The sequence below is a fragment of the Penicillium argentinense genome (genome assembly GCF_028826775.1).
Source record: "Penicillium argentinense strain IBT 30761 chromosome Unknown utg000004l_segment0_segment0, whole genome shotgun sequence".
In the NCBI taxonomy this organism is placed as follows: Eukaryota; Fungi; Ascomycota; class Eurotiomycetes; order Eurotiales; family Aspergillaceae; genus Penicillium; species Penicillium argentinense.
Window position 1 is genome coordinate 4012713 of NW_026622663.1, and position 24806 is coordinate 4037518.

At 52.2% G+C, this 24806-nt stretch overlaps 8 protein-coding genes across 8 annotated transcripts; 3 read left to right on the forward strand and 5 right to left on the reverse strand.

Moving 5' to 3' along the window:
• Window positions 1–569: 569 nt before the first annotated feature.
• N7532_004416 (EF hand domain protein) lies at window positions 570–4777 on the reverse strand (the record flags this gene model as incomplete). Its single annotated transcript, XM_056616910.1, has 5 exons — window positions 570–599; window positions 658–4091; window positions 4239–4362; window positions 4420–4577; window positions 4765–4777. The coding sequence occupies 5 exons, from the start codon at window positions 4775–4777 to the stop codon at window positions 570–572; spliced, it is 3759 nt and encodes a 1252-aa protein (XP_056477267.1).
• An 819-nt stretch (window positions 4778–5596) lies between these two features.
• Window positions 5597–7385, reverse strand: N7532_004417 (tubulin alpha chain; the record flags this gene model as incomplete). The annotated part of the gene is made up of 6 exons (XM_056616911.1): window positions 5597–5825; window positions 5889–6843; window positions 6952–7027; window positions 7137–7163; window positions 7234–7274; window positions 7361–7385. The coding sequence occupies 6 exons, from the start codon at window positions 7383–7385 to the stop codon at window positions 5597–5599; spliced, it is 1353 nt and encodes a 450-aa protein (XP_056477268.1).
• Window positions 7386–8118: 733 nt separating this feature from the next.
• Window positions 8119–8940, forward strand: N7532_004418 (uncharacterized protein; the record flags this gene model as incomplete). Its single annotated transcript, XM_056616912.1, has 2 exons — window positions 8119–8388; window positions 8476–8940. 2 exons carry the CDS (start codon window positions 8119–8121, stop codon window positions 8938–8940), a joined length of 735 nt encoding a protein of 244 aa, XP_056477269.1.
• Window positions 8941–9612: 672 nt separating this feature from the next.
• Window positions 9613–12526, reverse strand: erdS (aspartyl-tRNA synthetase, cytoplasmic; the record flags this gene model as incomplete). The annotated part of the gene is made up of 2 exons (XM_056616913.1): window positions 9613–11988; window positions 12050–12526. 2 exons carry the CDS (start codon window positions 12524–12526, stop codon window positions 9613–9615), a joined length of 2853 nt encoding a protein of 950 aa, XP_056477270.1.
• Window positions 12527–13428: 902 nt separating this feature from the next.
• N7532_004420 (alpha/beta hydrolase) lies at window positions 13429–14439 on the forward strand (the record flags this gene model as incomplete). Its single annotated transcript, XM_056616914.1, has 1 exon — window positions 13429–14439. The coding sequence occupies one exon, from the start codon at window positions 13429–13431 to the stop codon at window positions 14437–14439; it is 1011 nt and encodes a 336-aa protein (XP_056477271.1).
• A 3966-nt stretch (window positions 14440–18405) lies between these two features.
• On the forward strand, window positions 18406–18780 carry N7532_004421 (uncharacterized protein; the record flags this gene model as incomplete). Its single annotated transcript, XM_056616915.1, has 1 exon — window positions 18406–18780. One exon carries the CDS (start codon window positions 18406–18408, stop codon window positions 18778–18780), a length of 375 nt encoding a protein of 124 aa, XP_056477272.1.
• A 704-nt stretch (window positions 18781–19484) lies between these two features.
• N7532_004422 (rDNA-binding RNA polymerase I transcriptional factor) lies at window positions 19485–21503 on the reverse strand (the record flags this gene model as incomplete). Its single annotated transcript, XM_056616916.1, has 1 exon — window positions 19485–21503. One exon carries the CDS (start codon window positions 21501–21503, stop codon window positions 19485–19487), a length of 2019 nt encoding a protein of 672 aa, XP_056477273.1.
• Window positions 21504–22584: 1081 nt separating this feature from the next.
• N7532_004423 (uncharacterized protein) lies at window positions 22585–23349 on the reverse strand (the record flags this gene model as incomplete). Its single annotated transcript, XM_056616917.1, has 1 exon — window positions 22585–23349. One exon carries the CDS (start codon window positions 23347–23349, stop codon window positions 22585–22587), a length of 765 nt encoding a protein of 254 aa, XP_056477274.1.
• Between the last annotated feature and the right edge of the window lie 1457 nt (window positions 23350–24806).

Genomic DNA, 24806 nt, shown 5'->3' on the forward strand with positions numbered 1-24806 from the left:
TCCAGTCAAAGCTTAGGGGCTACCCAGAAGCATCGGCTCGGTGATAATCCACTTGTCGAAAGTCGACGACTTCCTGTGGTCAAACACTACTATGAAGGTGCATACCGCGCCCGCAGTCTCGTCTAAAGCGAACCGTCAGTAAACGGCCGTACATCATACAACAAAACCCCGATACTGCTTTCTACCTAGGGTTATATGTTACATGTGAATCTGCAATAAGCTCATAGAATTAAGTGGATTATGGGTAATCGTAACCTACACTACACTGTAACAAGTGACACATGGGACAAGATGTCGAGACACAAAATTCCATCCCTTGAGAACGTTCAATGACGAAAAATGAATCCAGACCAAATCGGTGACGCAACATGATGTGGGAAAGGCAAGGAAATAAGGGGAAGAAAGAATGTACACGACGCTGGGCGAGAGAACTTGACCGGAGGGATGCGGGTGCCGCCTAGTCCCGTTCATATCGCAGGTGGAGAAAAGAGAATTGGTCATCAAAGGAAAGGCATCGTGGAAAACAGAGATATGTGTGGATGATATGTGCAATGTAAGAGACATCAGATTTAGGTCTTCGAGGTCAGGAAGTCGGCCGCCTGTAATCAAGTTAGTCTTGGGGACCTTACTAGCTGGTGCAAAATTCGGTAAACGTACCTTGTCAAGGTTATAGTCAAACTTCTCCAAGGCAGAGAGGGACTCCTCTCGGGGGAAGCCCATGCCCGTCAGGCGCTGAAGGATCTGGTCATCCTCACCAGAATCGGTGTTGAGGGCCCAGCCAGGTGTCTTAGGGTCCGATCCGTTAGCGGTTTCATCGGTCACGGGCTTAGCATTGTCAAGGGGTGCAAAAAGGGCATCCCAGTCGTGGCCAGTAGCTTGAGAGCTACCGCCATTGGGAGATCCAACTGCATGGGTGGTCGATGATTGAGCATTGTTGTCAAAAGAGAAGAAATCGGAGGAGCCAGGCTGGCCAGCATCAGTGCTGGATGAAGCTCCGTGCTTCTGAGCCGGTGAGTCGAAGGAGAAGTCGAAATCGGTGGCATTCTTAGTGTCATGACCCGCAGGCTCATCATCATCGTCATCCTCAGCCTCCTTGGCAGGAGCAAGGTTAAGTCCAGCGAAGGCTGCCTCAAAATCGGGACCGCTAGTCTTTGCACCTCCCACGGTAGCATCCTGAGAGTCACGCTGGGGCTCGTTGCCAATCATAGGTGCTCCGGTTCCCGTTTCGACGGAGTGGGGAGCGTCAGGAGCTACAGTAGGATCCGCCCGGTCGGGAAGCAGTCCGCTGTACTCGGGAACATGGCCGGCGTCGTCGTTGGTAGTGCTGGTCTCATAATGCGGAGGACTTTGTTGTGAGTCAGCGGCTGGGGGCTGGGTCGCAGGCTGAGCTGTTCCCGGCGCAGGAAAGGCTGCGAGCTGGGCTGCATCGATGGAATCGGTTCGCTTTTCTTCTTTGGTGACATTTGGTGAAACAGGGGTGAAGTTATCGTCAAATCCCAGAGGACCCTCATCATCCGAGCTCTCATCGTCATCTTCATCGTGGTGAAGCTCTTGGATAGGAGGGAATTCCGACTGTGCAGCTGCTGCACCGTTCGCCTTGTCTCCGTCAGTTGAAGGTTTCATGGAAGCAAAGGCCTCCTCGAAATCGTTCGCATTCTGCGACTCGGACCGCTTGTGAGCCTTGCTACCAAAAAGTTCGTCAAAGGAAGGGTCCTTGTTCGGCTCTTGGTTTCCAGTGGGGTTTGGAGAGATGGCAGGTGCGGTTGGTCCAGTGGCAGAAGTAGCGGCCACCGCAGGCGAGGGGATTTCGTCAAATGGAGAACGTGCTGGTGTTTCACCCACAGCAGAAGTAGGACCACGGCTGTAATCACTAGACTCCGCAATGGACGGAGCCCCCTGATCACTCACGGTAGCCTGTGAGGGAGTGGCCACACCGGTAGTATCAGGTCCACCAAATCGGCTGCCCGGGGGAGAAACCACGGTAGAGGATGTCACGGACTGATTCTCATTGAAGGGCAGGAAGTTTGGGGTCATCTGTCGAGACTGTGGCGGAGGAGGAGGCTCGTTTCCCGAAGGGAAAGCGCCAGGAAGGCTGCCAGGGCCAGGAGACACAGATGGAGTCGGGACATTGGATGTCACAGGAGACTTTGCCGTAGCCAGAGGCGACTCCGAACGGAATGAAGTAGGAGGGGGGCCGGCAGCCGAAGCAGCGGCAGACTGACCGAAGAGGCTATCAAACATCTTCTGGTGGTCGTTGGAATTGTCCGGAGAAGGACCACGTTCAATCGAACTACCGGTGGCTGTTCGTCGGAAGAAAGGGTTGGTGTTCTGGCTGGTGGTAGAGGCAGCAGGGCTGGCAACCTCACTTGCGCCCACGGGTGTCGGTTCCTCGTTATCAAGAGCAGCCTCCTTGGACACAGTGTCAATCTCGCCCTGAATCTTATCGCGCTCTCCCTCGACTGTAGCCAGCTGCTTTTTGTTGATTGCTACTAGGCCTTTTTGCTGGCGAGCGTCGAGACGCGCCTTCTCCAAGGCAGGCTTAAGTTGAGCAACCTCCGCATTGGCTTGGCGAATCTTTTCCTTCAAACTGGTGTTCTCCTGCTGATCCGAAGCCAAGGCAGTCGCAACTTGAGTGTATTGGTTCTGCAGGTCCTGGCGACTGGCCTCGACCAAAGCGTAGTCCTGCTGCAGCTTAGTGGTCTCGGCCTTGGAGACTCGGAGCCGCTCTTCGAGGGCCTTGAAATTGGTCACTTCTTGCTCGTACATGGTACGCAATTGGGCAAGGCGGCTTTCAAAATCCCGCTTTTGCTGGGAAGTTTGAGTGATGTCCTGCTCCGCCGAAGTGCGCTTCTCCTGTACATTATGCATCTCCTTGGCCAAGGAACCAATCTGGTTGGACAAGTTGGCAAGTTCCGTTGTCTCATTGGTAAGCTTCTTCGATTCCTCGGGATCATTGTCTCCCAGCAAATCATCCGATGGGGGAGGAGGTGAACGAGCGGTTGTGGGTGTGCCAGCCGAAGCTCCTGTCTGTTGGGGTTGTAGGCTCTGGCCGAATGTTGATGTCGGAATGAATGGTTTGAATGTGGTCGACGCACCCTGTGAAGAGGTACGAGAAGTAGGTGATCCAGGAGCTTGAAAGGGGACGTTAGAACCACCCGTAGACTGCGCGACTTGCGGCTGAGTTGGAGGTGGGGGTGAATCAAGACCGAACAAGTCATCGGCAGCGGATCGAGGAAGGATTGCCGGTGCAGGGGGTGCAGGTGCCATGGCCGGTGCGGGAGGAGCACCGACTCCAGGCATTGGGGCCTGTCGACGCATGTTGGGCGGAATCAGGGCCGGAGGAAGAGTCTGAGGCAGAGGCTCCTTTCCACTGCGCTGCAATCTCACGAGGTACATAGCTACGGCAAACTCCTCCCGAGTGAGTTGACCATCAGCGTCAATATCAGCGAGATCCCAGATCTGCGCAAGAACCTCCTCAGAAAGCTGGGCCTTCATGAAGAAAGCCACGGCTTGGTCACCAGTGATCACGCCCGCTCGAGCAGTATCCACGGTCTCAAAGATGCTATCGAAATGCGCTTTCTCCTGAGGGTTAATCAGCCAGTCGCCAGTCGACTGAGCTGAAAGAGGAGTTCCAAACTGAGTTCGGCTGGCAGGGCTCATGGGGCTCGAAGTCCGCTGGGGACCGGTGAATTGCTTAGGGATTGCAGGTACAGGGGGCACCTCCGGGCGCGCTCCGAATGATCCCCGTCCAGATCCTCGGCGAGCTGCAGCATCGTATAGACCAGGAGGCAGTGTCTGGGGGATGCCACGGAGCGCACCAGACTTGAATGAAGTCAGAAGGTGCATGGCAATGATGAATTCCGTCGCATCAAGAGCTCCGCGCTGCTGGGTATCAGAGAGATTCCATATCCGGCCCAAGGTCTCGTTGGGCAATCTGGCCCGCTCGAAAATCTGTTTGGCAATCTCGCCGGAGAGTATGCCGTTCGCGACACCTGATTTCTCGAAGAGGGAGAGGAACTTGTTTGCGTCATCAGGCTGGAGGGGAGGCACTCGAATGGGCCCCCCGCACTCGGGGGAGGACTCTGTGAGGACTCTGGAACGGGAGCATTTGCATCGACATGGATACCATCGAATCGGGGAAGTGGGCCGGCTGTAATCATAATATAGTCGGTCAGCACATGTCCGCCTGGTCACTTCGACAGCAACAAGAGCACAGAACGGCTATCGATATCACTTACGCTGTAGAGCCAGCTCCTCGGATGGCACACGACCAGCTTGCGCATGTCCGATCAATCGTAGTACGATTCCGAATCCAGATGGGGTCAAGAGACCTCTGTTCTCTTTATCCGCAAGCTGCCAGATCTGGAAAGGTGTCAGCTCTTGTAACTTCACACTGCGAACCGTATACATCCAACATACCTCGCCCAATGTGCCAGATGGCAAGTGTGTCTTTTCGAAAAAGGGGACCGCGATTTCGCCGGTAATAACACCAAGGTTCGTGGTATCCGCTGCTTGGAACAACTGGTAGAAGACGCGCTTTTCCTCGGGAGTGAGGTTTAGGTTTGGGTGCCGTTGGGCTATAATCCTCGCAAAGAATCTCGTCAGTTATGTTTCTTGTTTCAGGCCAGAATCGCGAGTTGGAAGTCGGGACTTCGGGAGAGGGGAAGGGGGGCCGCCGGAGCTCGGCGGGCCCTCCTGAATTGCGCCGGAGCTTCTCTAGCGATGGTCTGAGTCGAGAGGGGAGAGAAATAACAGGATACTCACGTTGATCGGCCATGGCTGTGTGTTATGTAGGAGTGAGACCCCTCTCCTTCCAGATGATTTTCCGAATCGTTGGGGCCTTAGGAGACCAGTTGGATAAACGGGGCGGCCGTCAGCTTTAGCCGGAGGCCACGGGCATGGACTTTTGCCAGCGCAGGATGTGAGAAGAAGCGATGCCGATATTAGCGATCGGCTCTCGGGTACCAGACAACAGAATGGCTTTGGTGGTGAAATGGGGGGGGGAAAGTGTAGAGTGGCTGGAGTGTCAGTGGATGTCGTAGGGAACGTCCCCCCAAGGCGGTCAGTTGGTTTAGCGCCCATTCCATGCTCCGCCAGGGTCTCGGATGCATGTCCGCGTATGTTCGGGGCGGAATTAGTCAATTTTAGTCTTAGTTATTCCCGCGGTGCAATTGTAGGGTTCTTGTTTACGACATCTCGACCAAGGGAGTGGTGGGCGATTGGAAGACGTAAAATCAACTTGAGGTTTACATGCAGCAGGAGCCTCGTGCAGCTTCCCGGGGTAAACATGGGGTTCAAGTTGTACCTACAGAAACAAGCTAAAAGAGGGTGGTTTTGGGGGGTAATTACAATTCGCATAGAGGAAAAATGAAACAGGTAGAACGAGCGGGAAAGTATCGCTGCTTCGGGGATATTAAAGACATATCGAAATCAAAGCCACAAAACATCATCGGGCTGAAACCAGTAAGTGAGTCCATTCTATTTGCAAGCCCAGTTTAGATACCGGAAATCTGAGCCGCCACAGTCGAGTTTGGTTCAAAAAGCAGCGCCATAAAACCAAAGAACGTCCACGACACGCTCACGAAATTTCCTTAATCTAGTACTCAGGCTCCAGCTCCTCCTCGTCCTCGAGGGAGTCGCTGGCGACCTCCTCGTAGTCGCGCTCCAGAGCAGCAAGGTCCTCACGAGCCTCAGAGAACTCACCCTCCTCCATACCCTCACCAACGTACCAGTGAACGAAGGCGCGCTTGGAGTACATGAGATCGAACTTGTGGTCGAGAGCGGACCAAGCCTCGGCGATGGCAGTGGTGTTGGACAGCATGCAGCTAGGAGGTATGTTAGTATATGGTGGGTGAATATCCACATGGAACTGGAAGGGTGAAACGTACACAGCGCGGCTGAGGTTGGCGAGGTCGCCGTTGGGGACCTGCTGGGGAGGCTGGTAGCAGATACCGAGCTTGAAGCCAGTGGGGCACCAGTCAACGAACTGGATGGTGCGCTTGGTCTTGAGGTTGGCGACAGCAGCGTGGGCATCTTTGGGCACAACATCACCACGGTACAGCAGGCAGGTGGCCATGTACTTGCCGTTGCGGGGGTCGCACTTGACCATCTGGTTGTTAGGCTCGAAGCAGTTGGAGGTGATCTCAGTGACGGAGTGGGCCTCGTGGGAAGCCTTGTCGGCGGAGATGACGGGCGAGTAGGCGACCAGAGGGAAGTGAATACGGGGATAGGGAACCAGGTTGGTCTGGAACTCGTTGAGATCGACGTTCAGGGAGCCATCGAAACGGAGCGAAGCAGTGATGGAGGAAACGACCTGGGCGATCAGACGGTTCAGGTTCTCGTAGCTGGGGCGCTCAATGCCGAGGTTGCGGCGGCAGATGTCGTAAATGGCCTCGTTGTCGACCATGAAGGAGCAGTCGGAGTGCTCCAGGGTGGTGTGAGTGGTCAGAATGGAGTTGTAGGGCTCAACGACAGAGGTGGCATTCTGGGGAGCAGGGTAGACGCAGAACTCGAGCTTGGACTTCTTGCCGTAGTCGACGGACAGACGCTCCATCAGGAGAGCACCGAAACCGGAACCAGTGCCACCACCGAAGGAGTGGAAGACCAAGAAACCCTGGAGACCGGCGCAGGAGTCGGCAACACGGCGAACCTTGTCGAGAACCTGATCGATCATCTCCTTACCAACGGTGTAGTGGCCACGGGCGTAGTTGTTGGAGGCATCCTCCTTTCCAGTGATCATCTGCTCGGGGTGGAAGAGCGAGCGGTAGGTACCGGTACGGACCTCATCGACGACGTTGGGCTCGAGATCGGCGTAGATGGTACGGGGAACGTAGCGGCCCTGGCCTATTAAGGTGGAGGGGAAAGAATGTTAGGGAGATCATTTCCACGAACATTTTTCGAGAAAGGTGGGGAAACAAAGACGTCTAGAATATTCAGAAGAAATTTACTCACCAGTCTCGGAGAAGAAAGTGCTGAAGCCGTGGTCGGGGTCGGCCTTCTTGCGCTCATCGGTGAGGTAACCATCGGGCTATTACTGTTGTTAGTCGCGGGTGTTTGCTTCCCGGGTAGAGGGAATAGGGGGTTCCGGTGCCCAAGTTCCAGGGATTGGGCGCCACAGAGTTGGAATTCCAACGTACCTGAATACCGTGCTCCAGGCAGTACAGCTATTGTGTGGGGTTCAATTAGTTTGGCTGTTCCTTGAGCTCACAATTGGGGATGGTTGGTGATATTTACCTCCCAGCAGGAGTTGGCGATCTGGCAACCGGCCTGACCGACTGTATCGAGACACAACATGTCAGCGCGTGATTTCTCTTTTGAAAAGCGAATACCATGAAAGCAGACAGCGGAATTCAGCACATACCGTTCAGGGAGATGATCTCGCGCATTGTGATAGACGAGTGTTTTCCGATTCGAAAAAAAGGAGGGGGAGAGGGACCCGACTGTAAACACGGGTCTGGGAGATTCAGGGGTCAGCTTGGAGGGGCAAAGGGAAGGTTTCTCAGGCACGACGACGGATCAAAGCAAGAGGGGGAGGGGAAGATTTGCAAGGGGGACGCACCAGGAATGGGAAGAATGGGGTCGAGGTCGAAGAGAGGCAGAGAAATGTTGTGGAGGAGGGCGTCTGTGCTGAGGGAGTTCGTTGTTGACTTGGGTCGCGTCGCTCCTGCTGATTGGCGGCCGCCCGCACAACACGCCGGCCCTTGACCGCCTGTTGTCACGTGTGTTCACGTGTTGTTTATTAGTAATGACGTCGATCAACAGATTCTCGGCAGTCGCAGCAACGACCAGGTACTATATTACCTAAGGTAGAGTCGTTAACAGTTGGGTATGCTTGACAGAAAGACCAGAGCAATTCAAAAAATTGAACATTAAATTGGGTTCTAGTGAGTCTGAAAATCTCGATTCCGTGCTGATCCCCCTCACCGCCAATGCGTCACCAGATCTACAGCCGCAGATATATCTCCACTGGTGCAGAGTGATCTCGAGCAAGCTAATCTCCGTCAGGACAAACCATACATCAAACACCGAGACATCTTACACCAAGCAAAGGCCAACGTCACCAATTGCATTACATCATCGACTATATCCCGGGGCTGTCGCAGCTCTACCAACCCAAACATGCACCCTTTCGTCCCTTGGAGCCTATTGCTCCCTTTTCTCACCAGCATCGCGCAGGCCAACGTGGAGAAAACCATTTTCCTTGGGCCCCCAGAATCAGCAGTTCCATCCGAGGAGCCAGATATCGACGATCTCGGTCTTGAGCGGCTCTCTCCTGAAACGCCCGTCGTGCGCACCTTGCTAAATTCCTCATTCCCAACCAACGACGCGCCAGATGGCACAGACTCATGGTTCTTCCTGGAGAATCTCACACCGGGACAGCGATACGAGGTACGAGTATGCTGGCTAGCAACTGTATGCATTCTCCTACTACCTTTCAAGTCACAGGGACACATAAGACTAACGGAAATACCATAGCAACCAACAACCTTTACACTTACTACCCACTCCCTACATAACACAATTGAGGATCCTTCCCTCTTCTCCTCTCTCAGCGTCTTTTCTACAGCCCGTCTCGCCACACTAGATGATAGGCTCCAAGCCAATGCCATCCCGCAACGCGCCGGAAAAAGCGCGCTTGATCCTTCGCCCAGCTTAGACTCCGTGCTTTTTCTGCGGGTGCGTGCGGTAGCTGACTATTTCACGATGAACGAAGAGTTGTTGGCGAAACCGCCGCCTGTGACCGTGGATTTGATTCTAGATCCCTTCCTTGGCAATGTATTCCCACGCTCGCTGGTGCCGACTGGGTTCTGGATCGTGGCGGTGGCCGTTGTGGCTTTCTTTGTGGCACGGTGGGTGAACAGGGAGCTTGGGAGGGTGATTGATGATGCCAGAAGGGAGGTGAAAGAGGAAAATAGGGAAGAAGGGAAGAAGAGAAAGTAAATGGATCAATTCTATGAGACTTTGTATGATAATTCAGGTGTACCAGTATGCTGGTGATGAATACACTGGTTATTTTGGATTGTATATAGCTACTGTCACCCGCACGAAACTCGTCGTCATGGACTGTGACCTAATCACATATGATCTGACTATATTTGACTGAATTCAGCAACAAATGACGGATTAAGATGATCATTATACCTCAAATTGGAAATCACACTGCATCTACTTGGAAGAACTACGCGATGAACAAAGTAAACGGACTCCAATAGCCGTTGATCATCAGCAATACATACATTAAATAAACCAACTGGCTCGACTAAGGATACATGTCGAGAGAGTACAGGATGGGGGAATACTGGAGAAAGCAAAAACCAATTGAGAGCTTTGTCCCAAGAGCGAAGCGACCTGAGAGGAAATCAAAAATGGAAACGCCAAAGCAAGCGCAAAAGAAAAGCCAAAACTAAGAGCACAACGTGACATGCCCCTTGCTCTACTCTATGTATATTTCAATGTCTTGACCACAAGCGCACTGAAAGGAGTAGTTTCCAATTGAAAGCCATTGATAAACCGTCATATATTACCACAATGTGCAGTCATAAAAAGAAAATTCGCATGTCGACTGTGCACTGAAGATTGGAGATTGGAGATTGTTCCACGCAAATAGATGGCTTAGTCTTCAAAGAAGTTCAAGATAGCCCGGATACCCTTAGATCCAAGTCCGTGGGCGGGATACGAGATATATAGAGGATCTTCGGTAGCACCCAGCTTGGCCCGGAACTCACTCTTGCGGACAAGGTGGAATTGCTTGGCGAGCGCCTCATAGGTGTGCTCCAGCATCTTGATCTTGGTGCCATGCATGTTGTGGCCTGGGATGAGCTGGGAGGTAGCACCAGCACCGAAAGTGAGACCCTTAACGCCACTCTTCGCGGCGGTTTGGATGGCCTCGGTGACGATGTATTCAATCACACCATTAGGCGAGCCCGGGAAGTCCAGACTATACTTGACCTGCATGCCATGGTCGGGTGAGAGCATGGCGAGGGCAACGAATGCACATACGGTACCGTTCCGGTCCAGTGCGTAGAAGTACCAGCGGTGCTCAGAGTCACACCACGGGCGAATCTCCGACAGGTGAACCTGAGTACCCTTGCGATTGGCCAGCCATTCGTGAATACGTTCATCAATATTCTTCCGCACATCCTCTGATGGCATCTCGCCTTGACTCAGGGACACCACCTTGATGCCTTCGGACTCAGCACGGCGCAGCTTACGGGCGATCTCGCCGTCCGATGCAGCCTTGTTGCGAGAGGGCTCCACCCGCTCCTCAGCAATACAAGACAAGCTGCGCCATCCAAGTCGCTCTCCAAGAATAGTCTCAATGTCAGGAGAGCAAAGAATCCAGACAGGCTTAAACTTGGTCTCACGACGCATCCACTGTAAGAATTGGGTAATGGTGCGCGTGTACTGAGAAGGATCGCAAGCGGGGTTACCGGGAATGATGGCATAGTTGTGGGTGCTGGGTACGTATGCGACGGCAGCGCCAGTGCTCATGTCACGCCAAATCTTGAATCGATCATCGAACCAAGAGGTCGAGGTGGCATCACCATAGTTAGCAACCAGCTTCTCCAACGGCTGTAGCTCACTGGTATCCATGGCCACCCGTCGGGAAGGCGTCTCGTGATGCCATGGCGGCTCAATAGTCGAGGCTTCAGGGTGGCGAAGCGTCTGTGCCGGAGCCTTTGCAGGTAGACTCTTGGGGTCGCGGTGGAAGAGCGAAGTGAGACGAATGTTGCCCACTTGGAGAAGAAGCATGAGCAAACGCTCCAGGCCAACACCGGCACCCGCATGGGGCGGAGCGCCCCAGCGGAATGCTTCCACATAATCCTCCATGTCATCAGGATTAATACCAACTCGGCGCATATTCTCCTCGAGCATATGTGGATCGTGTATGCGCTGGCCACCTGACACGATCTCCTGGCCACGAATGAACATGTCAAATGAATTCGTGTACTTGTCGTCCTCTGGATCCGGCATGGTGTAGAAGGGACGAGCGCCCCGAGGAAATTTGTCGAGGACATAGTAGTCGGTGTCGTATTTCTCCTTGACTAGTTGTCCTAGACGAATTTCATCGCGGGTCGCCAGATCCTCATCGAGGGGAAGCGGGTTACCATCCTCATCCCGCCAACCCGAGTCATTCAGCATTTGGATGCCGTCCGCGAAGCGGATGATAGGGGTTTTCTCCAACCATTTCACATCCTCCGAGGGGAATTGATGTTTGACCAGGTCGATTTCCTTGCGATGCTTGGTATAGATGCCGCTCAGAATATTCTTGATGACTGCATCCAGGGTCTCCAGCATCTCGTGATAGTGCTCTTCGATAGCCATTTCAATGTCCAGACCCGTGTACTCGGTCAAGTGACGATGAGTGTTGGAGTTTTCGGCCCGGAAGACAGCACCAATCTCGTAGACGCGACCAAAGTCCGCGGCGATTGCCATCTGCTTCGCAAGCTGAGGGGACTGGGCTAGGAAGGCAGGGCGACCGAAATAGTTGACCTGGAACACACTAGCTCCAGATTCCGTGGCAGCTCCCTGAAGCTTGGGAGTATGGATCTCGATGAACTCGCGCTCGTCGAGGGCGCTGCGGAATAGATTACAAGTTGCGGATTGAAGACGGAAGATGGACTGCGAGGTTGCTGTGCGCAGGTCAAGTAGACGGTTAGCCAGACGGGTACGATCGGGGATGTGGCTGCGACGGCCTTCGGCCTTGTCCTCCTCGTTCGTGCGGATCTCCGCCTCGTACACGCTAAATGGCACGGGCTCCTCGCGCCTCACAAGGAGATGCAGAGACTCAATCGAGAGCTCGACATTGTGAATGCTGCAGCCGAGGACGGGGACCTCAGGCTTCCGGATGGTACCACGGACGCGAACGAACGAACCCACGCGCAGGTGCTCTGCCCATTGAATCATCACCACAGATGAGACTCCAGCGCGCTCGTGGAGCACGCCCTGGAAGGTCTCTAGCTGCTGGCGGAAGACCAGGAAGACAAGCTTGGAGCTCAGCCGACGCACCACGTGCAGGCGGGCCGTGAAAAAAGACCTGCTGTCCCACCATGTCGGGAGTAATATGGTCCAGGCGGAGACGCTCCTCATGGAGTCGGTCCTGCGACTGCATCAGAGGAAGCTCACCATACCTGGCCTTCATCTCTGCTGTTTCCTCCTCTGCCGCCCTCGCAAGCTCCTCCTCCTTGCGGTGGTGCTCCGACTCGGAGAATTGCTCCTCACTGAGGCGGCTTCTCTCCGAGCGACGCTGCTGACGCACCAACCGCTTCTGTTGGTTCTTGCTGAGCGCGCCATTCGACGAGTCATCGGAGAAGTCTTCGGAGGAGGAGATATAGTCCTTTTCGCGGAGGAAATTGCCCAGGATGCTGCGGCGAGGGGAGGTTGGGGAGTGCCCATGGGACTCGCGCGAGGTGGAGGTGCGCGCCTTGGGCGACATAGTGGAACGAATCCCGATACCAGAGCCGGACGAATCGTCGTCACCGATATGGCCCTTGATCGCTTTGGAGAGGGCCCGTTTGATAGACATGTTGGGCAGGGGTCGAGGGTCCAACTGGGTGAAAGCGGGAGAAGAGTATAGGAAAGGAGGAGTGTTGATTATTGATTAATCTCGGGCGGGGAGGAGGGGCGGGAACCGCATGCAGCGATCGTTCCAGCTTGCCCGAACAATGCAAATGCAGGACTGGAGTGCCTCGGCCCAAAATTTTTCACGGTGGTAATGCCAAATGGTTTGAATTGCGAAATTGTCGGTCGACCAGGGATCCGACACATCCGCCCTCTGGTTTGAAGAAATAAGGAGAGAAAGTAGTTGCTCCCAGCATGACATCATGTGGGCTGCCCGGATTTCCCTCCAAAATGCTTGTTCAGCCCAGGGAGTCCGGTCATATTATTTTTGCCTAGGTTATTTCATTAGGACAAGACGCGAAGTCCTGATAAATATATATATATATATTAAATCGGATTTTAATTCTCTCATGACAATGGGTGCCTATGGTCATACCCCTCGTTGTGGCTGCCATATATTTTGTGGCGCGTGGAAAGGCCTCGGTATAGTCTAGACTTTCCTTGGTGCCTGAGCGCTGAGGTGTCGAGTCTTACGTAGGCCTTCGGAACACTTCAAGCAGGCACTCCCACCTGGTTCCTGGCCAGGAGAGCCAGTACTCTCTTCCCTCACTTTTTCAATTCTGCCATTCCTCTTCGATTCAAGTTTTGGTTGCGCATAATTCGCCTGGGGTGACTTGTCTCATCCGGTTGCCCGTTTTTGCCACCCTGCAATCCTTCCGAGTCCCTTATCCATCGGTTCTTCCCCCAAATTCTCCAGTTCACCTGCCGGCCTCCTCCGGACGCCGTCCTCCCGATTGACCGTTGATTACGAGATCTTGTCCGTGACTTTGCCGTTCGAAGAGAAGCAGCGAGAAGCTCTCTACCAAGATGGGCTCCCGTTGGTGGCTGCACGTCCAGGCCGTCTTCTGGCGGTTCCTGATGCGTATCGGCATGTTCCTGCACGACCTCACGCCCCCGCGCTGTCCGAGCCCATCTTTCACCCGCACCGTCGAGTCCGATGCGCATGGCCATCCCGTGGTCATCCATTTCTACGTTCCATCCGACTATCATGAAAAGCGGCGCCGCGGCCACAGATTCCCCATCCTGGTCAATTTCCATGGCGGCGGCTTTACCCTCGGATGCGCTACCGATGACTCCCGGTGGTCGACCATGGTCGTCAGCCAGGTCGGGGCGGTGGTCGCCAGTGTGAGCTACCGTCGGGCACCCGAGCACCCCTTTCCGGCCGCGGTGGATGATGGCGTCGACGCCCTACTCTATCTCGCAGGCCATGCAGCCGACCTAGGCCTGGATGCCAGCCGTATAGCGCTGAGCGGGTTCTCAGCCGGCGGCAACTTGGCCGTGACGGTGCCGCTGCGTTTGCGAGATCGGCTGTCGACGGAGGTTAAGGAACACTTTGGTCGGGCTGACTCGACACAACGCCTTGTGGACCAAACCAACGATCTCAACATTGTGGCGCTGTTTTCCTGGTATCCTATTCTTGACTTTCTCGAATCTCGCGATCATCGCCGGGCGATGAGTCTGATGCCGGACAAAACCCTTCCTGCCTTCTTCACCACCCTCTTTGACGAATCTTACCTCCCCGATCTCAACGATCGGTCATCGGCCTTTGCATCGCCGGTCCGCGCCTCCGACCGTATTCTATTGGAGGCTCTGCCTCGCGACATTTTCCTATATATCTGTGAATGGGATATGCTCATGAAGGAAGGTCAAATCTTTGTCCGTCATTTGGAAGGTCTGGGCAAGCGTGTTCGTGCTATGATGATTGAAAAAGCTCGACACGCTTGGGACAAGTCGCCAAACCCATTTCGTGATCAGGACAGTGTCAACGTACTGTACCGCGATGCCTGTGCGGAGATGAAGGCAATCTTCGATCGGTAATTGACCATTTCCTTGTCTTTTCCCTTATTCTTTCCTTGGATATCATCATCACTGTATACAAAGCGTTGCTTATAGCACTGTGTATCCTGATTTGTGGCGTTTCACCGGGGCATTCATGGCGTTTCAACTCATCCATATACGAAATGCATCATCATCTTCTATCCGCGGGCTCGAGCGATATTGGTATTGTGAGCAAGGGAGGGATAGTCTCAGCCGCTCCACTCTGTCTCCGCGGGAAAGTTCACGAGCGACCAGACGTAATCTGTACGACATGGCCGGCGTGCATCTCCATGTGTCATCCTCGTGTCGATCGCGCCTTGTAGGGCCCTGTGCGCATCCTGTGAACGATTGGCTGGTTCTTATGCCGAAGGCAGCTGTCACAGCAATAACAACAATCCTGATTCGTCAACTGCAATGAATATTGCACAGACCAGCTGATCTGCAAGCGACGTTTGGGATTCTCCACGCAAGTTGAAAATAGGGTATAGCCGCAGCCGGACCCAGTTTCAAATGATGTCATCAAGGATCTTGTCATTGTCCCGGGTGATATGTAGTCTGGGGTGATAAACACTCATGCCAAGAGGGCACAATCAAGGCATGGGGAGACTAATCAGCATTCCACTGGAGGTTCGTCAGAATTGTGTTTGTCCCGACGAATGGAGCTAGGAAGGGCTGGGGTTAAGCTTGATCTTGATGATGGCATCTGATTTTTGAGACTGCGACCCTCGCGGGATAGGTCGGCCCGTGACTGCCTGATTTGATTCTCTGGACCGAGCAGCAAGTTCTTCCCCATTCAAAAGTGTTGAAGATCAGTCCCGTTCCTATTAGCGGGTAACAACCTACAGCACTTAGGGTCGCGGTGGGATTTCCATTCTTGGTGTGGCATGCACGTTGCAGACCTTAGCTTCATCTCAAGTGTTTTCCTTGCGGTTTCCGACGGCAAACAACTACGATTTTGCGAAAGAGTAACATCGCCGAGTTCTCCTGAATAGTTTCAGGGTTGTGCTAATTTGAGAGACTTGTGCATCGCAATCAGATGTCTAAAAATAACCCCAGTAAAGTTGTTTCAATCCAAGGAACCGGATCTACCCGGCTTAACCTCACATTGTGATTTTAACTTAGAAATATTGTTCAATCCTTGGTCCTTGATCAAACTTTAAAACAGGAACACAAATGCAATCCAAATGGCAAAGCGACTCAGAAAGGTAGAAAAGCTCCTGGTGGGAGGATCTCCGGAATGCAATCCCTTAGTTGACGCCATGCACACAGCCGCATGATTCTCATTGGGGTTTCCCAGTCCGATTTGATATTTTCCTGCCGGGGGAAGGGAAACGGCTATTTTTCAAGACCTTGTGGAACACGTCAGTCGAGTATCCCATAAGTATACTTGATAGTGAAGGTACCTACTATCGACAAATTTCCCCACATTTTGGGCAGATGCATTGAACACTTGAACACTTGGTTTCGTGGCACCGCATTATCTGCAACTCATGGAGGTAGTTTCCGACATGGTGCTGCAGTCCTATCCAAATCCAGTCCAGGTCTTTACAACCAGACTTTACGTTGAGTATATCCTTTCGAGATTTTCTGAGTGCCCCAGACGGTTGCAAGTGTAATCGTAGTGAGAGCAGTGTTGTGGAGATTAAGTACCCCACTTCGACACCCAGAGAACAAGACTTTATTTTTGCCTTTATACTTTCGAAAGTCCTTTCCAAAAATTCCCAATCGCATAACCATTCACGCTACTTCCGCTAGCCCCGTAGTATACCGGAGGAAAGTAAAGCGAAAATTCCTATACAGTCCCAACAAAACGTAGGGGTGACCAGCCTGACGGGATGACGCGCATCTGGCCCGGAATCGATCGGAAATATACATGGAAAAGTCTGATTCAACTTCAAGAAGTGATTGGCTGGAGCTTCGACGTCTTAACTTAGCAGACGAGTTGTAATTCAGAGCCTGGCTATGATACGTCTCTTATATATCGATTGTGGCATGGGAATGAGCTAATAGCAAATAAAATCAAGGCCGTCTTTGGCAGTATTTCCAACTGTCTTCCCGGGGCTGAGCCGCCACTTAACCGCGCATTTGTCAGTCTATATGCTACAAATGACTTGATGTCCTGTTGACCGTCCGGCAGGCTCGATCTGCCTAAAAAGGGTGTATTGCATGCGCTTGGTCTGTAGACGCCCACATGTGAGCGTGCCTGCTGATGCGAGATACTGTGACCCCTATAAAACTCTTTAATGTTCTCTGTATATCATTCCTAGAGCTCCGTCTTTCGCCACTGCAGTGTCACACCGGCACTCGGGCCGTAGGGGGCGTGCCAAGTATCAAGTTAGCACTTCGATATTCTCAGCACCCTTATACACGGACAGATCCTTTTGGGTGAACTACATCGCTCAAGCCTCCTTGATACTATCAGCCAAAATCTGCGATCAATTTTACCTTATCTCTAGCCATAGTTGGTCTTGCTTTCTGTAGTTAAATCCGAGCGGCAAGATAATCTAAACAGGGATACACCGGCATGATGCCGGGTTAGATATTCAGGGAAATTGGCGTATAGAAAAGGGATAGAAGAGAATCGAAAGAATCATTAGGTCGAATGGGTCACAGGTCGCTAAGCCACAAATAAGAATATTCCGATGTAATGAGAAGGGCGCATAAATTCGGGATCGTTCGCACAGAACAAAGAGTTTACACTCCGGCGTTCCGAGTATTCTTCAGAATCATCGTCAATTCCTCTTTTCTTCTCGTATAAGTATACTCTACCATCGCATTCTAGTCTTCTCCGAAGACTAACAGCAAGACAATTTACTATAGCAAGGCCATTCGGGAAGTCAAAGACGTATTTAGTTGGAAACATAATTGCTTGACGTCTGATTTCGGCTACGCTGCTATTATCTTATGACGTGGATCAATCTCGCAAAGTAAAAGTCTTTCGACAAAGCAAAAAAGCCCGGACCAACAAAAAAAAAAAAAATTAACATTAGTGTTTTGCATTGATCTATTACATCGCTAGTATTATTATGGGCCAGTCACTGAGTCTGACTTGGATTGAGATATACTAATAGTGAGTCTGAATCTGAAAGGCTTCATAACAGCGGCCAGGGCGGGTCGAACCTTGGAAGTAGGAAACCCGGAGCTATCAGGGAAAATCATGGTACATATAGCGGCCTCAGCACTCAAAGTGTTACCGTTGGGAGATAGTGTAACGATGGCCATAATATCTTAAGGTGCATTTTGTCTTGGTATGTGAGATATCCTCGAACTGCCTTAACAGTTTGATCGTATGGAGTCAGGATAATCTCAAAGTCATTTTGACATCGTATCACCGAAAGACACTGTCCTCTTCAATTCCAAGTTATATTTATTCATCTTTGCGTGGGATGGTCAAATGTTATCGTGTTGATCAAACAGGCCTAAAATAAAGTGGATAGAGGAAAATCTGTCGATCTCACGGATAGAGAATACCATAGCCTTAAAGCCAGGTATAGCTCTGGCTCGTACACATACAAGTGCCATCGATCGAAAAGAAAACCCGAGAAGAAACATTTATGTCCGCGGAACCCGAAGGTGTCACCGTGAAGATATTCGGATCATTTGTAATAGGCTCGGTGTCGGCAGTAGACGCACGCCAACGGATATTTGCAGCTAGTGCTGTAGCTTCTATAATAGCTCAACTGGCATATCACAAGAGATCCAGCACCGGGAATTTTGGTAGTTTGAACAGGGATAATCCCAGTAGTGAATAATGAACGTATCTTAAGGGGATGAGCCTCAGAGAAAGGAGAATAGCATATAAAGCCCTTCACGACACACCAAGCCAGTAGTTTCAACCTTAACCACTTTCATTGATAATCCGCTTCATCCAAAAACCATCTCGGTGATGTGAGATATCATCAAATGCAGCCTCAGAAACTGACAGCATCGGCTAATTTCGAAGTCCAATTAGATCAAAACGCCATCATGAAGTACTTCTCCGCAGCAAGCCTTCTGCTCGGCCTAGTCGCCGCTGTGCCCGCAACGGCCGAAAAGATGATCGCAATGCCAAAAATGGACGACATGCTTAACATGTACACGCCATGTCTGATCAACTGCCAACGAAGCCTGCAAACCTGCGTTAGCCAAAGCGGGCCCATTGCCGAAACCTGCGCTCAGAATTTCGCCAAGTGCCTTCTGACTTGTCAGGATAATATCTTCTCGACCATGGGCATGGATAGATGTGCCAACGCCTGCACTTCGATTGCAATTGATGATGGAGCCGAAGGAAAGGACATGAACATGGTCCAGTCGGACCTCAAGAGCTGCCTCAAGCAGCGGTGCTCTCGGAGCATGAACTAAGTGAGAGCGCTATGCAGATGAAAGCCATGGTGATTCCCGATAGCTAGCTTTCAGATTCTCCGGGACGAGGGCATTCTTCAAGCGAAGCTCGATGTCTGACATATGGCCATGACTGCTCTCTGGAAAGGTGTCGGTATTCGGGGTTTCATGTCCCCCAGGGACCAATACCGGAAGATCCACTCTTATTCATTGTTTCTTTGCACTTTACAGCAACCTTAATAACGAGATCCACTGCTTTATCTGACAATGCATTCATCGTTAACCCACATCATGATTGGAATTTCAAGCAGCTACAATATGGGGCACCGTCCTAGGTATAGAAATAAGGATTGATCTCAAAGTTTCCCATTTTTTTCTTTTTTTTTGACTATGGCAATGATAGCCTGGTAAGATTATGCAGGGCGCTCGCATAACTTCGTAAAGCCCGGGCCATGCACGAAAATGGTAATGATATGATGGTAAGAATATGTTGCAGCCCATCTCATAGAACCATTGGAATCCTTGATCATGCTCGTAAATGTTGCGAGCTAAAAAGTAGCGATATCATCAGGCGGATATCATCAGGCGTAAAGTGTGGTATCGAACCTTTCAAGAAAATAGCAAAAATAGCAATCCAGACGCCGCGCTGAAAGAACAAATATTCAGTAAATCAGGCTCATGCAAATGCATCCTCGAAAAAGAAAAGAAGCGAAGCGATCATGCACTCAGTCATCGTCCGTTGCGGTAATATCCTCCTCGTCCTCGTTGTCATCCTCGTCAGCCTCACTATCGGAGTCGTCACCGTCATCGAGACCAGGAATGCCACGCCACTCAATGTAGTCCCCATCCAACCAGTGTCGGCTGCGCGGAAGCTGGTATGGATCAAAGGGGAAGTAGGCATCAAGTTGATAGCCCAGGTGATCACCGGCACGGACGTCACGTTCGACCTGACTGGAGATGCTCCGAAAGGCAGTGATACGTAGACGCTTGTTCGTCTCCAGCAGAGGATAAACGTAAAGAAGTTGGAAATGGTGGGCGATACGAGCAAACTCGTTGACAATCCCGGGCGAGCACACCTTCAAGGGGTTGAGGCGGGAGTAAATGGACTTGTGGAGGACTTCCTTGACGTTGGGTGGGAATGCCATTTGGCTGGGCTCCAATTCTTCCACCTGCTCTGGACTATCTCCCTCGCTAGCGGCAATGGTCAGATCACGCCAGCGGAAGCAGAAAATGTAGAGAACGGCCTGTGCAGTTGAATAGAATGGGCCAAAGCGGCGTAGGTCGGGGCCACGGCAATTACCCTCATAGTCATTACGCAAATTGTCAAGGTGCGTAAGCATCAGGTCGAAGACATCGCGAATAACCTCGCCGGGGATATGAGCACCGCGAGCGACGAAGCTGGCTAGGTACGCTGCTGCGGATTGACGAATAACACCAGGCTGGAGTTTGTTGAAGATGATCTGGACGCAAGCCGACGCGAATCGATCAATCAGCACTGGCGAGGCCTGTGAGAAATGGAAAAGGAGGAATTGAGTGTGGCGAGAGCGATAGGTAGGAAGGATGATTGTCTGGAAGTGGCTCAAAAGGAGGTCCAGGGCATTCTCCTTCTCGTCCATGCTACCAGTGGTGAATGGAGGCGTGTAGTACTCAAAAAGAATATCGATCATCCCGTCGACTTTCTGGATATTTTCCTTGACGGCCGAGAGACGTTCGCTTTCTTCATCAGCATCCGACTCATCACTCGCAACCGAAGCATCGTCCTCAACATCTTCTTCGGGCGAAGTGCTAGGCAACAAGCTCTCTCCGAGTTCATCCTCAAAATCTTCAAGGTCGACTTGAATCTCAACGTCAATCTTCACCAGGTTTTCGGTGATCATAGAGAGAATATCGGATTGTAGCTCCGGGGAATAACCGATGATTTGAATGAGGTTTCGAGCGTAGGAGTTGCAAATGCTGGCGTCGCTATAGGTCGGGAATTGCTGAGAAAGGATCCGTGACAGGGTTCCGCTTCCAGCGGGGAGAAGGCGCACGATATGTCGCAGTGCCATATGGATCCGGCTGAACATCTCATCAAGAGACACTCGGTGATAGTTGACGAGTTGACCACTACCACGGGGGATCTTAGCGAGTTTGGTAACCAGCATTTTGAACACAACAGGAATGTAGCTGCCCTGTGCAGCTGTCAGATTGCCCAGGAAACGAATGAATAATTTGACATAGAACATGTCGCGCCCGAGCCATTCACTCTCTAAGATGGCAAGTACTAGACTGCTGCAGTTGCGGTCAAGCGATGCGACGTGCGCGGTCATAGCCATGAGATGATGTTTCAACTGGGTAGGCGTGGGCAGATCATAAGAGTTCTCGTCGGCTTTCTTCGGGTCGGCGGTGAAAACGTGAATAATTCGATCATAGGCTTCATCGTCTCCCGCCGAAACATGACGGTGGATGGCCTTGCGGACTTCTTCACGAGTAACTACGATGTCGCTTTTCTCGATTCCCGGGATGGTGTGGCTCTGAATGGTCTCAGCGAAGGTAACGCGGGGGCGTTTCTTGGAGTGAGCGTCGTTGGACGCGTCCGGGGCCGGAGGGGAAGAGGGAATATCGAGATCAGCTTCCTCCATCTTGCGTTTTGTGCCAGCGGACTTAGAGGGTTTAAGGATGGAGCGGGGAGACGATGTCAGCGGCATTGTCGAGGGAGTGGCTGTAAGCGCCGAGTTTGAAGGAGCAGTGGCAACGGATGGCATTGCCGAAATGCGAATGTCGACGATTTCCCGTGATTCTCTCTAGAGAGGGCGCGAAATGGTTGGAAGTGACCGGTCGGGATCTCTGGCGCGAGGGGCAGGGACAGCTCGAGCCGTCGACGGGGTTGAGCTCGTTTGAGGCACCCAAGCACACGACCGACTGAACGGTCTGATATCGAGGTGGTGCGGCAGGATTGGAAGGTTGGACCACGGGTGACGGTCGGCACCCGTGGCGGGCATTCAATCGGCTTTGGTTGATGATAAACAAGATGTAGGTAGAGATGTGGATGTGTTGAAAGGTGCTCCAGCTCGACGTGAAGCAGCGAAATTTTTCAAGTTCTTTTCAGGTTGTGGGGCGGTGGAGTGAATCGGGCGGTGAGGGATTGCTCCATTCACTGTAAGGTGATTATGTCATCTACTGCCTGAGGCAGCGATCTCCTTAAACCGCAAGTTCTACCCCATTGTAAGCCTCACAATATTATCATTTATTGTTATTCGTACAAAATAATAGAGTACGGTAGTAGTGGGAGCTGTCTTTGATTCATTGCAGGTCGGCGGATGTTCTGAAGTATCCAATATTATATTTCACCTTTCAATCACATGGACAGTTTCGTAGACGGATATCTACATTCTGGCTCTTCTGGTTCTGAACAGTAAGCAGATAAAAACAATAGTCTTATTCATGGAAACGAGTATGGGCGTACGAGAGCTACGTAGGTGACAATAGATGTATATAAATGGCAGATATGATAGAACGCGCCGGTCTGAAACCCGGGTCTTTACTTTCCGGAGATCAAACTTGAATACATCCATAGAAAACAAACCAGATCGCACATAAGCCACTCATGATAAACGAAGTGAAAAGCAAAATCAAAGATCGAACGCAGGAACTGAAGAGGCTCCTCCCATGGTATAATGCGAGTCAGGGAAATAAACAATCGGAGAGTCGTCAATGAAGGAATAAGAGTTAGTCGTAGCGAAGCTGATCTCGAAGGGGAAAGCCAGTCCCTCCCTTCGCCCACTTCGCTTGGGGTCGTCGTTGATCACCCCGGGTCAACCGGGACGGAAGATATTATCGATGAGTTTAAAACCAGGCACCCGTCCGGAGGGGTCCGATATTATCATCAAAGACACTGCCGTAGAGCTCTTGGATCTCGTTGAGGTAATCATCGACAGAAAACTTCTTCAGTCCTTTGCGACGAAGGATTCGCTCTTCTTCGTCCATCAATGGCGTAGCGCCAAACTCCTCGGCCACCTCGTTGACTTGCTCCAGTTCCTTGCTGAAAGGATGCGCATCCGCTCGAAACATATCTTGCGAAGCACGCATGGTGGGGTTGCTGCGTGGGGAAACGAGTGGAGGGGGCGACATCCGATGCTGAGAGCGCTTGCGCGCCAGCTCTTGGTGAGACCGCTTGGTGTGCGAGAGGGCTCGTTTGGGGACCAGCGGAGTCTCTGTGGACGAAGAAGATGTAGCCGAGGAGCGCGGAGCGCTTGTTACAGTCGCCGATCGCTTGGGGAAGTACGACGGATTCGCCTCCACTGGCGAGGACTCGTGGGGGGAGACATCGGGCGAAGTGATTGAAGACGAATAGCTGTGCGGGGAAATGGCGAAGTCAGAATCGTCGCGCGACTGCACCGACGAGGCAGACGAAGAGTTGGACGAGCCAAGATCAGGGGCGTTGTAGGCCAACATGTTGGTGGTGGATAGCAGCTGGACAGGGCCGGAGATGTTGCCGCGCTTTATGGAGCCCGAATTGAATCGGACATGTCCTTCGCCGCGATACGGCATGGGCGCCGACACTTCCGGGCGCTTGTTGCGCTTGGTGAATGCGCGAGTGATGGTCGACATGATGAATTCGGTTCAATGAACGTCTTCGGTTGGTGGAGGCACACGAAGAAAATAGCGATACGGAAAGAAACCGACTGTCGAACACAGACACTGCGTTCTATCCAATTTTAGGTTCTTCTTGCTGTTCGTTGCGATCGAATCCGACGGTTAATTTCGCGTGGCGGACGATCGCGGGATGCGAAGACGGCGAAGAATGGAAGATCAGTACCAAAGATGTCCGGTACCAGAGAAAGCGAATTTGCTGTGGGTTGTCCTTTTATTTTCGGTTTGTTTTTTTAAGATCCAGTTCAATCCGATTGTGACTTGCACAAAGGTGATAATGAATGTCGAGACTTTTCGCAAAGCGGATTCTGCGCAGCAAAATGGGCCAGGGCAGTCTCTTTGCGCTAGGGCGAGAGGGACGGAATGGGGGTGTGCAACCAGGACGCTCCCCAGGGATGGTCAAAGGATCAGAATGAAGTAAAAAAAGGAGTCCAGGATCACAGATCACCGTCTTTGGGACTCGAGAAAAAAAGAAGCGAAAGGAATGTAGGACACAAAAAGAAGGACGGTGCCCGGCGGTGGTGTGAAGAAGAGAAGGGGGGCGGTCCCTTACGGGGGATTCCTCTGGACCGCCTTTCGCAGAACCGTGGAGTTCGTGGGCGCTTGCACCGTTGGGCCTCGCCCGGTTACCCACTCACCTCCAAGGCAAATTCCTCTGGCACGCCCAAGGTTCGCCGGTGCCGACGATGGGTCTCTCCAAGTCTATGGCCAGTCAAGCGTTTCAAAGCTCCGGAGCCAGGAACTGCGTGTGGCGAACGGTTCTTCCAGACCCTTTCGATAAGACCAAGGGCAATGGTTCAGCTACTCGGATTGTTCAACTGACCGACGCGAGGTTCCATCTCTTCGATCTTCTATTTTCTACGATTTTGCCATCCCGGCCGACCACGGTGGAAAGCACCGACCACTCGGCGTCATTCGCTCAGGTCCCATGTCCGTGCCGGTAGGGGCCACCCCCTGGTCGAAGGACAGCACGTCCCTAGGTAGCGATCGGAGAACATGACTGTACGCAGGACGGAAGGATGGAGGAGACTGCACATCCCCTCCGTCCCTCCGTGGGTCATCCGGCGGTGCCCAAAGGACCTGGACTCGACGTGTGCATGCCCGGGCGAGACACATCGCAGTCACAATGGACGATCTGCTGCATTCCACCACGTGAAGTCTTGCCAGAGACCCTCCAAGTGACGCCATGATGATTTGCGATCAGAATTTGAGTGAAACCCCGGACTCTTGTCCCGGGGCTTTCTTCTCCCACTGGCGTTTCACCAGCGGCCACTATCACCCCGTTCCTCGCTCGATGGAGTCTGTGCTCCGTGGCTAGAAACGATCGACAAGCCCAAGGACGGCCGGCAGGATGAATGCAGGCCAATCACGTATCCCACCGAGATGACCGAATCAGCCGGCGTGGTTATGGTGCG